This window comes from Athene cunicularia (genome assembly GCF_003259725.1).
Source record: "Athene cunicularia isolate RWA chromosome 2 unlocalized genomic scaffold, athCun1 chr2_part1, whole genome shotgun sequence".
In the NCBI taxonomy this organism is placed as follows: Eukaryota; Metazoa; Chordata; class Aves; order Strigiformes; family Strigidae; genus Athene; species Athene cunicularia.
In genome coordinates this window covers 99,318,616-99,331,012 of record NW_020799095.1, presented here as the reverse complement: position 1 = coordinate 99,331,012, position 12,397 = coordinate 99,318,616, and the positions used below count along the sequence as shown (strand labels likewise).

The 12,397-nt window shown below is 36.6% G+C and overlaps 1 protein-coding gene across 1 annotated transcript in view; it reads left to right on the top strand.

The window, feature by feature from the left end:
* The window catches only part of PTPRM (protein tyrosine phosphatase, receptor type M), a 406,723-nt gene that overhangs the window by 235,410 nt on the left and 158,916 nt on the right, over positions 1 to 12,397 (top strand). Inside the window, exon 18 of the mRNA XM_026841434.1 lies at positions 1,490 to 1,622. Coding sequence (XP_026697235.1) covers positions 1,490 to 1,622 — 133 coding nt within the window. The remainder of the gene's footprint in view (positions 1 to 1,489; positions 1,623 to 12,397) is intronic.

Here is a 12,397-nt window from a genome sequence, read left to right as displayed (position 1 = left end):
TAATATTCTGGTGAGACTGGGCACAGAGACAGAGAGCAGATCATCTTCTCTAACTCACACAAAGGACCATGGCCAGAATTTTCCAAAGAACCTGGTTCTGCAGTTAACTCCAGATGTATTTTGATTAAAGGTTATCACCGCTTCTGACAGCAATACGAATTGCCAGGTTTTCCTGGCATTCCTCCTGGTAAGGAGTTTTGAAGATGTAGGCCAAAAGTGCAACTATGGGCACTCAAAAATACTCACCATCTTAGAATAACCTGGTTACAACTGAAAAGAAACATTGGAAATGTTTTCATTGTACTTTTCAGAAAATATCTCTGCATGTAAATTGATCACTAATTTGCTTTCTTTCCAAAAAAAGGAAGTGAGTAAACTAGTAAAATATAACTGGTGCTTTAAAAATCCTCTGTGAAACCCAAACAGTGAGATAAGAATGTGGTCTTAAAATTATTACACTTCACTTAGGCTTTACTCTTCCTTCTTCCTTCCCAAAAAAGCTATAGCAGGAAAGTGATCCATAAATCCCTGCGTCCATTTTATGGCATGGTGCCTCAAATGATGAATGCTGTCATGTTTTGATTAAAAAAAAAAAAAAAACAAACCAAAAAAACCACGAAGTCCATAAGAAAAAAAAAAAAAATCAGTTTAGTGAATTGAATGTTGCTTCCTTAACATTTTTTCATCCTGAACTCATTTAGTAGAGGAAATGGGTATTTCATCAGACATGAATTTGACGTTCCATCACATTATACAGTAAACAGTACAAACGATGTTATTTTTTTTAAATGGAGAAGCTGGAAGAGCTAAGACAGTAGCTGCTGTAAGGCACCGGTTATCTCATTTAAACAGATATTAAATGTGGGTGCCAGTGGTGTGATCATCAGCTGCTTCCCACTTTGTGAATAAATTGCTTAGAAGGAGTCTTTTTGCCTACCAGATGTGACCTAGATTTAGATTTCCAAAGGAAAAAAAAAAGTCTATTGTGTAAAAAACAATTGTGGGTAAAATGCATGGTAAATGAGCTTATCTCACTTTTCCAGGTGTTTAAGCTAATATGTTATGGAATTACAGCTTCATTTATGAAAAATAATTGAGGAAAATGTTCCAGCAAATCAAATTTGGATAAAGGCTTAGGATAGTTATTGTGTTGTTAGCAAGTTTCTAAATTGCAGAAAGAAAAGGGAGCCAGCCCAGATAATAAAAATATAGAAATTTGTGCATCTGTGAAGAGGCTCTTTTAAGTGTCAGGGCTGGCAGTGGTATCCCACCTGTGTTGTGGTCTTGCAAAATGTCATGGAACGATATGAAGAACTGTATTCCTGTCAATGTATGTGAAAGCAGGATTTTTTTTAAAAAAAGATTAAGCATTGATATCTGTTCGCCCTGGATAAGAATAATGACATTGGTAGGTTAAATGTCCAGACATTGAAAGAATAACATCCTTATTCTTTTACTCTCTCCTCTTTTCCTTTCACTGATTCCACAGGGGCTGCCACTCGAAAACCAGACCCAGAGCCTGAGAAGCAGACCGACCATACTGTTAAAATTGCTGGAGTCATTGCAGGCATCTTGCTGTTCGTCATTATATTTCTGGGGGTCGTACTGGTAATGAAGAAAAGGTGAGCAATGAGTAGATCCTTTCTATGTACATATTCATATCACAGCATCTTCTACAGCAACTCTCAGTTTGATACTGGCAAAAGTATCTAGCCGCCTTCCTGCCCTTTGCCGCAGAGTTTAGGAAGCACTGCTCCCTCCCACCCCCAAAGCTTTGTTAGGTTTTTATAAAACCACAGCTGTTTCATTTTGCAGCATTTTCAATGAATTAATGTTTGTGGCTTTGTTATAGAGGAAAAACAACTTGAGGTTAATGATTCTAGCACTTTATGCATTAGTACTGCATGATGGACTCTTAATAATAGAACAATATCTCTATCCTGAAAGTGTGAGCCTCCACTGTATTCAACAGATCAGCTGAAAGTTAGATGTAGTTTCATTCTTGAATGGAAAAGAAATCCTCAAACACAAACTAGAGCTAAGGTAATTTGTGCTAAGAATGGGGTCTGTATTGTTCTGCATAAACTTCATTCCCTGAAAACAAATGAAAATGTTACAATGGTGCTGAACGTTTCCAAATGCTGGTTCAACACACACACGCACTGAGATTGTTTTGCTTTGAATATCATTTGAAAACTGAAACAACATTAGAATTGTAAGGCTTTTAAACCTGGTTGCTTTTCTCGACACTGTAAAAGGAAAAATAATTAAGGGAAAAGTACCTCAGCTAGGGAGGTGGCCTGGGTAAGAAAAAAATCCATGTGATGATAGAAGCTAAGTCTAGATTGCAAGAAATTCATTAGCCAATAGAATTAAGGTTTTAGGTTATATCCTGAGAGATGTGAGATTTGCAGCTTTAGAGATGGGGTTGAGAATGTGTGAGAGCTGTGTAAAGGGGCTGAGTCACAAATTCTTCTTCCATGTCTGCCATAGTCTTCTTACTGTCCCATAACCCCTCACCTCCTTGACATTCACCCTTTATTATCCCCTTCTCTTCCTTTGAGAGCAGTCTTGGCCTGATTTTGCTCATCCCAGCTCTATGTGATTTAATTGTACGTTAACTAATTTGGCAGATCTGAGATAGTCCAAACCCCTGAGCTGCCTGAAATTCTTTCAGAATTTGAACAGTGGAGGTGCACAGCTAAGGAGGCAGCTGCCTGACAGTGCTTCAGGGCAGGCAACAGAAGTAGCTGCTTTTCACTCTCCTTGAAGACAGAAGCAGGGCCATGAGTTAGAAGGCCTCTGTGCAGAGAAAGGTGAGTTCTGGCCAGGTCTGAGGGCTAAGTCATGACAGGAGGTGGGTAGAGCAGTCAAAAGCTGACATACAGAAGAGACTGAGATTTTAAGCGCCAGGGTAAGTCTGACTGGGACAATGAAATCCACCCAGTAACCAAATGTTATCAGTACAGTGTAGCAGAGTTAAAATCTGTTCTGGTTTTGCAATACTTTTTTCTTCCCACTTCTGATTTCTTGCATCATTCATACATTCAATTTTAACAGTTGAACTCCCAAACTCCTCCCTAGGGCCAGACACAGCACTTGGCATGCAGGAAGGAAGGCTTCTTGCAATGTCTGGCCAATCCTTCTTCACACAATTCCTGACTGGCGTTCATCACTCTCTTGCTTCCAGTTCTGAGCCTCTCCTTAAGCCTTTGTGCCAAAGGTAGGATATATTCACCCAAGGGAGACAGGTTCTTCTTAATCTTGAAGGGAGATCAATGCAAAATGAACCAAATAGTTTCCAAGTAAATAAGGTGTCAGGGTCTCTGACTAAATGGATGCTATACCAGCTCTTGCTTCATTCTCTAAGGAAAAGTTCTTTGATATTCTAACTGGTAGGGACAGGAAGGCTCGAATCCTAAGTGTTTGCATGTTAATACAGAAGGATACTTGATTCCTTCTCTACCACAGGACAGTAATTATTATTCATAATAATACCGTTGTTAGACAAAAAGTGCATTATTTGAGCTTTGGGGTTTGGAATAAATCTGCTTGTGACAGAGATGAAACTATTGAAAGTACACATCCAGGAACTCTGTTACCAAATACATACAATTTCATTGTGTAGTACAGAAAGAATGATGCCAATAACTTAAACATATCCCAGAATGGTGCTGCAGCCTTGAACAAAGCAAACTGAAATGAGTTGAAGTGAATATTAAAAAGTAAGAATGGTTCATCTGTGTAACAGGATGTGACTAGGCTTTAATGAGAGTTTCAGGAGGTAGGTATATTGTGTCCCAGACCTCTAAAGCAGATGCTGTAGCATAGAAGGTCTTGAATACAATTACACTCATGACTTAAGCAAGAGATGAACCAGTTATTCAATAGATTGTTATTGGTGCATTAATTCACTATGCTGCTGAGAGCCCCTATGGTTTCACCTTGGTTCAGTTACTGTGTATACATTATGCATTTGAAGAAAATGTATAAATCATTCTGCAAGCTTAGTATAACTCTAGTGTTTTTGCAGTTTTATGATGCTTTAGATGCTACTTTATGAAACAATCTTATCAAGCTAGCATGTCATTTAACTACTGCACTTGATCATTTCATTTCATTTACTTTATCAGGAGTTTTACTGGAGTAAAGATCTGAGTGAAAAATAAAATAGCACCTTGTAATTCAGTGGCACCTTTCCCCTGAGAACCACTTTTCTATCTGCACTATACAGTGCTAGGTTTCACTGCACTGAGTCCACGAGCTCTGAAACTTGTCTTGCTTGGAGCTGGCTACTGCAATACTCCATTCACAATGCACTATCCCAAGACATATCTCAAGGCATATACTGTCTGTTATTCATTCTTTCATGGAAATGGGTCCTTGTAGACTTGATCTCCAGATCTCATGAGTAGATTAAATTTACTTTGTCTCTGGGTCTTCACAGTGCTTTATTAACTTCAAACTATTTCTTTCCATTGTTGAGAGATTTGGAAAGCTGTTTTACTGTATGGGATAACCATGACTTTGTCCAACATACTCTTTTAATAGCCACCTCATTTCATCCAGCAACCATTCTTTGCTTGGTTGGTGCCAGGCACTACAGATATTCACAGATCAGCCTCTTTGACTTTTAATTCAGTAGCCAAGTAGACAAGACCAACATTCAAAGCAGAGTTTTCAGTGCAGCACAGACATGTTTTGGATATGCTCACTGTCAAACCAGTAGGTACAGAAGTTCTGCAAGTATCAATAGTCTTTAGGCATCATTAATTTCACTGTATAGGTCACAGAGAGATGAGGTGGCCTATCTATTCAGTGTGTGGTGTGGAGTCACTAGTGACATTAGGAACAGTCATGGGCACTAAAACATTTCCCATGCGGACACTCAGTCTTTGACTAAAGTAAACCAGATTTGTACACTTGACACCTGAGTCAGGGGAAGGCTGTTACTGCTTTCTTGGTTTTCTCGCCACTCAGTTGTTCAGAGTTCTTTATCTGTTCTGTTCTATATTTCTTTATCCATTCAACAACATTCCTGCATAGAAATGTCATGTAATGTAGATTAGGAACCTGCAAGCTATTCCTAATACCAATATACTCCTCATATCAATGAGATGATTCTTTTCTATGAAGTCAGAATAATGCCAGTAGGCTTTGGTTTCCTCAGCTGTGCTCTGAATCTCTCACGTAAGAGTTAACACAAAGTCAGTGGAAACCAATACATGTGTTTCCACAATTTTACTCCACAATAAAGTGGATTTTTGAATCTGATCCTGAATATTAAATCTCAGGTAAGGCCCTTGATCTCTGCCCGTCTTTGATATACCTGCATCGGACTTTATAAAAAATAAAAAAATAAAAAATGAAGCAAGTAAGTTCACATTTTAGTCAACTTAAAGTAGAGCAATGAAAATGAGAGAACTGTTCCCACAACCTTTTGGAAAAGCAATAGCAATGAAATAAACACTTGGAAAAATTAGAACCTCACTGCTTTATTCTTTTCTCTTTTCCTTTTTTTTTTTTTCTTTTATATTCTATTTCAGCTAAGTTTAAAAAATGTGCAGAAGCTGAGAAATGAGATTTATTGGTCCAAGGTTTGCTTAAAAGTACACATCTTTGGGGCAGCTGTTTTTTTTTTTCAGGGATACCATCTTGCTGCTACAGTGGGAGCGCAATAAGGAAGCGGTTATTAAAAATTAATTATATTGGCTTCTGCTTCAGTTGTAGAATGGAGTTTTTCTGATCATTGCATTTCTCCATAAAATGGTTATTTTCTTTTGCCTGTCTTTAGTTTCTGGTTTCAGCTGTCTCTATGCCTGAGCTTTCCAGTAGTTTCTAACATATGTAATTGTGAGTCTCTTTAACTCAGAGACCCTGATTCTTGGCAGTGGATAAGGAGAGCTTTTGTAGTCAGTGGAGCTGAGCTGGGAATGTAATGGTCCCATTCTCTGATAGTAAATCAGACTGTTCAGTTATACACCTTTGCCAACAATTTCAAGTAGTTAGGATAGAAATTGGAGATAACGGGGATGAAGGAAAACTTCAGTCATCTCCCAGTGCTACCCCTGAACCTTGTTTTTCCCTCTAGGCCAGTTACAAAAGAGCCAGTAAAAGAAATGACTGTGATTATTCACGGTTCCAGAAGTTTACCCTCCTTAGTGGGACAGTCCTCCTGCAGTGAGCTGCATTGGTCTTGATAAATTTTTATAGTGGAGCCTTATTCTACAAGTCATATTTATGAAATGTATTTATGTCTTCAGTCCTGAAGGATGTAAAAGTGCTTTACATTATCGCTATATACAGAATTTATTGAGATAAAATAACCTCCCTAGTGGGAAGTGACTGAAGAGCCATGCACAGAAGAAAATTTGGCCAATGTTGGCCAAAGTCTTTGGGTCACTCTCTTTAACAGAAAAAGACTTTGCATTCATAGAGAGAAAGTAAGTTCGTATACATTATGAAGTAAAATAAAACTTGTCCATATTTCTTAAAAAAGCTAAATCATTTCAGTTATGAATGGTGCTTTTTCATGTGGCCTGAGGACTTGCAAGTCTAAAACTTTCTGTTTCTGTACCTTTTTATCTATTCTCTTTACCTGGGGTTTTTTTTCAGTGTCTGTTATTCTTGAGAGTCAAAAAACACAGTGCTCTTTTTCAAGGACTTTCATATGGAAAATACTTCAACTGTAACAATATAAAAGTAACTGTAGCTTCAGAATTTTAATTTTTCTCATTTTACACAAATTTTTAATGGGACATTTACACAAATTAAAGATCCTGGATTTTCAGCATTTTCTTCATAAATAATTTATCTCTATATCATTTGGCAGAATTCTGCATATAAGTACCATCAGTGCTTCACTGATTAATTGTATTTATTGTTGTTTCTCAAATTATTATACATCTTTTAGAAGTATGAGAACATTTGTACTAATTACATTAAATCTCTGTCATGGCAACATATGGCAAGAAACAGTGTTGGCAGTGTCATGAGATTCTAAATGAAGGTGAGAGAACTTGAGTAATTCTGAAAAGGACAGGGGGAGACATAATTATGTCTGAACCAAAAAACAACCCCTTGCTAATAGACAGGTAAATTAATAGGGCTTGATCCTGTGCTCCTTAATGAAGGCAATGGGATAGATGCTGATGGAAAAAGTGCATAACTGTTTTGCAGCTTTCCCCTTACTCTATTCTTAGATCTCTTTCAAAACTCAACTTTAACAGGTGTGCATTTTTGCAGATGTGCCACGTGATTAAATATTCAGTATCTAGCCTCTTGTGTTTGAACAATACTGTTTGCATCAGAAAAATGGAAGTAAAAACTGGGAAATATTTCTAACGGCATCTTCACACAAAGAAGATGAGAGAGAAAATTTGATGAAAGCCTAGTTTTCAAAGGGATGCCTGAAGCATGTAGCTAGAGGCAAGTTAACGTTAGTTATAGTCCTTTGCAAGGCCTGTTTACATGTTTCCTCTGTAGTCAAAGGTCTGTATGCATGTGCTGTAAAAATTACAAATGCCTACATGGTTCCTTTCAGTCTTTTATCTTACCAACATGTGAATGCTACTTGATGCTATGCCCAGAGATGTTTTAAGATCTCCAGCCTCTTTTTAATTGCAGCCAATATATGGAATTCATTTAGATTGGAACTTGCCCCTTTTGGAGAGTTGCAGTCCTGCTTGTAGTGGGCTCATAACTGAGGGAGGGAGCGATGTCAAGCAGAAGAGAGTAGTTGGAGGGCTTCTATACTTTGTGCTCATGCAGAGCATGTCTGGGTGGTGGATCTGGCTGTGCAAGAGGTGATGCAGGAAAGACTGGCTAGGTCCCTGTATCTCAAGATGGTGGTGCTTAGGTCTCCAACTTGTTCTTTGTGACATTCACTTGGGCAGATTGGTTCTTATTTTTTCCTCTGCTACATAGGGAAATACTACCAAAATAATTTTAGACAGCAAGATTAGCGTTTTTTTTTCATGGTAAGAAGTAATTTTTTCTTCAGATTTTAAATGGTTATTAAAAAAAATGAGTTATCAAAAAAAATGTAGCCGTTGATTTTTCCCCTCTGGAAACAAGTTCTAGTCCTGTCAATGGCAGAGCTGATTTCTTTAAGTAAAGAAAGGGATATCCAAAGATTCTACAGTACTGTGACAGGAAGAGAAACTACTTAATGCATGTTGTGAAATTCTGCATTGTTAAGCTTCTAACACCATGTTAAAAGTTCCATATCCATATCCTTATTCTGAATGTAGTTGCTGTGCAGTCAGAGGTGTTTTGTCACTTTGGGAGTGTTTGTGCGTGTAGTATATGCAGAGATAAATATACATAAAATATATAATCTTACTTAGATAGTATGTGTACTTTAAGGTGGTTTGATTTAACGGTTGGAGATGCATTATATATTGTATTGCATAAAGTTTTATGTGGAATGGCTATGTCATCTGTCTGTTCCAGACACATTGCATGAAATGCCCAGGTATGCGTTCTTGCTACCTTTCATTTGGTCACCAGTTCTGGTCTCAGTTTCATCTTGATTTTTCATACATTAATATTTGGCTTTTCTTTCCTTCCATTTCATCTTTTCCACCACTGCCTAATCCTTCCACCATCATGGCAGAAGAAGCTATCACTCCTACACTTACTACCTGTAAGTAACAACTTTGTCATCAGAGACACACTTTCTGCCATGTTGTTCCATGCATAAGTAGTGAATGCTGATATTGAACATTCCTTTATAAAAACAGACTTCATTAAACTTTTAACAAAATAAAAACAACATGGTCAATAATGTAATGAAATATTTAGCCTTATAGAAGTTTCTTATGCCTCATACTGTGCATTAGAATCCTTTGAATATCATTATGTAAAGAATTTTCTTAATTGAAAAGTAGATATAAATATCACTACCATGTCTATGAGAAATTTTCATGCCTAAGTATTTTTAGAATTTGTTTAGTGATTTCTTTCTCATTTGTTCTGTTGAAAATAGAGCACTGGTTAGACAAGTACAAGCATTTCCATTGCTATGTACATATTACTACTTTTTCATGAGTAATGATCATGCATAAACATCATGAGTTACCATTAGTGGAGTGAATTTCAAAGGAGAGAGCACTAAAAAATGAGGGCAAGATGAAACATAACTTTCAGTAAGTAATAACTCTTCATTTTGATACAGTCCTTAGTAATACCATTATATGATTCTTTATTTACCCAGAGCCTTTGTTTTGTTCCCTGCTGTCAGCAGGTGATGAATGAGAAGGGTTCTTCTGTGAATTTAGCAAATCCCTTTCTGAGGCTATTCACCTTTTCTCACCTTCCAGGTACAAGGAGCGTATGATAGTTTTTTATTGGGGGTCCTGCCTAGTCATGGAACAAGATGCATTTAACTTGTTTGATCTTGTTGGCCAGCAGCAAAAATCAGCTGTCCAGTAGCTATCTGTCTTCTTTAAAGCTCAGGTTTAAAAGTCATGGGAAACTAGAAGATATTTTTATACAGTTACAGAAGATGGGGTGTTACTTGCTTGAGACAGACTGGAGTACTATTTTTCAGGTACATATGGTAGTAGCATGCTCTTGAAAGGAACACATTTCAGTAATGTTTTTATTTTAAAACAATTTTAAGTTTCTTATTGCTTTTAGTTGCTCTTCAATCTTTTTAAATAAATATTTTCTCAATATTTTGAAAAAACAATTGAACAATTCATTTATAAAATTTGTACAAAAATTAGTAAATGTTTTCTAATTTGAAAAACTTGGTAAGCAGAACCATGATTCAAATTAATTAAAGTAGAACCATGATTCAAATTAATTAAAGTAACTAAAATTTAAACCTCTTATTTAAAAATCCCTAAGACTTCTAAATATATTGAAACTGCTCATTTACTTGGTGATTCAGATGTCATATTATTTGACAACATATAGTGCAATTTTTTTAAACTGTTCTTTAAGGCACTGTATTAATGTGAAGGTCAGAGAAAATTATCTCTTCCACAGATACAGTGTTTCAAATCTTGTTTCTGCTCCCAAGATGAAAAGACCATATTTTCCATGAAGTAGGCCTTCAAAAAAGAATTCAGTGTGGGACCATTTAAATGTTGTTTTTAAAATGTCAGAAGAGTATAATATAGGAAGTCATATAGTATGTTGTTGCCATAATAAGTAAATATATTTAATATTTTAATATGATTCATGTCTCAAGGCTAAGTCAAAAAACAAAATCGAAACAAATGCAACACTATTTCATTATTCAAAGAAATTGGATTATATCTTTTTTTCTCTTTTCCACTGACAATGGAAAATAAATGAATTGAAATGTTTCTGTAAGTTTTACAAGCAGGTTTTGTCCCCAGTTTTGCAATCATAGAGCTTAATACTGGATGGAGTAGGACTTCTTTTGATGATCTGGAATACTCTAAAGAGCAGCTTCAAGAGAAGATCTGTCTTTTTGTTAATGTAATACAAATTTAGTAACTTTGTAGTTTGGGTATCTTAACTCTTTCAAAATAAACTGTGGGATTTTGACCTTGTATTGCTTTTCTTCCTGTCTGGCAAAAGAAGGGAAGTAAGAGCCCTGAAAAGAGCAGACAAGATTGGCCCCCAATGGGAGGAAATATTTTGGACCAAATTCTCCACCTGTTTATGCACCACATAATTTCACTGAAATTGATGGAAATCTTAGAAAAATGCAGAATTCATTACAGTTTTATTTTTAGCTGAGGAAGTTGTTATGGATTATAAAATGTTCTATATTTTGAGAAACATAATTTGAAGTACTCTGCCATTGCTAATTTACACTTCTATACTGAGTATCATATTCAAATTTGCTGATTAGTCATTGTAAATGCAAGCTGTAACATCCAAGCAAGCATCTATGCACTGAAATAGTTACTATTGTCTTGTGTGCTGCTTTCCTTATGTGCTGTGGGCTCCTTTTCCCTAGTAGACTGCAATCTCTGCCACTTCTAGATCCATCCTAAATTAAAATTAAAAAAGAAAAAATTGGCAGATGCCTAGAGCTGCTGATGAATCATCAGAGGTGGACCTACAGCTGTGCATATTTGGCAGAGTTATTTTGATTTTATCTTGTGTTTACTAGTTATCCAGTCAAGAGATGTTACAGAAAAGAAGTTGAGTACTGCTATTGAGAATTATACTTCTTTTTAATGGGCTTAAGTGCCTCTGTCAGTGCCTTTCCTCCCACTCCTGCTTTCTGTATTTTTTACCTTTCACCTCAGTCAGGCAGCAGGTTTGGGTGGGTTTTTTTTTTTTGTCTGGCCATAGTTAGTCCTGTATGAGTTCTTTTGTTCTTAAGATTAGAGCAAATTTAATAGTGCTCATTAACTCTGCAGCAGGTCTTTTGACTTTGCAGTTGATTCCAGGTGGGAAAAAAGAATAATGGAGATGGTGTTATTAGTGACACTTGTAATGGCTGGTGTTCTCGGCATGGTAGCCGGCACTGGCACGACTACTTTCTCCTGACATATTTTCTGATAAGCAAAACCCCTGTGACGTTGGCCAGAGAAGGAAAAGTACATTAGTAGTTTGTGGTGTAATTACGGTTAAATGAACTAGACAAGCCTGTTCAGAGGATGACCAGTGCCACTGTGCTAACTGATGGCCATTAACTTTTATATTTGAGATTTTCATTTTGATAAAGATTCTGCCTTTGGAGATCATTAATCATTAGTCAGGAGCTAACATAGCTGGAGTCATGCAAATTCAAGCATCAGACAAACAAAATGAGTACTTGGACCATCTGAGTTTACTGGAGACACTGGCGCCTGATAGAGAGTTTGAGGAATTCAATTTACCCCAAGTTCTGGGTCAGATAGTTAGATTGTAGCTGTTACAAGTTGCTTTCAAGAAAAGGCTTCATTACATTGCTATGAATAGGATGTACATCCAGGTGAAATTCGAAGTTATGAAGCTAGCTTTTATTGTTGTCCCTTAGTTTGAACTTGATATCAAAATGCTATGTTATTATTATTGAAATTGTGTTTATGCAACGACAGTGCTGCACAGTCCTTTCAACTTTTGAAACGTGAAGTAGGAAAATAGGACGCAATTATTGCCCTGTATTCTTATAAAATAGTAATCATGTTGAGATTTTAATAGTATGAAATGTGATATTGTCTGTCCTCGCACTGATCATCTAGTTAGATGACTTAGGACAGAAGTGCATCACAGGTACCTCCTCAGTATGGAAATCTCAATCCAAAAGCCTAATACAATGTTGAAACAGTACTAAAATGGGCTGTATAGGACTAGAGGTCCTATTGCCTGATACTCTGTATATGACTCAGAGAGAACAAAATTCCTCCCTCAAGGAAATTAATTCTACAAACATTGAGCTTTTTCATATAAATGTCAATAAAAACATATTCTTCTTTTCATG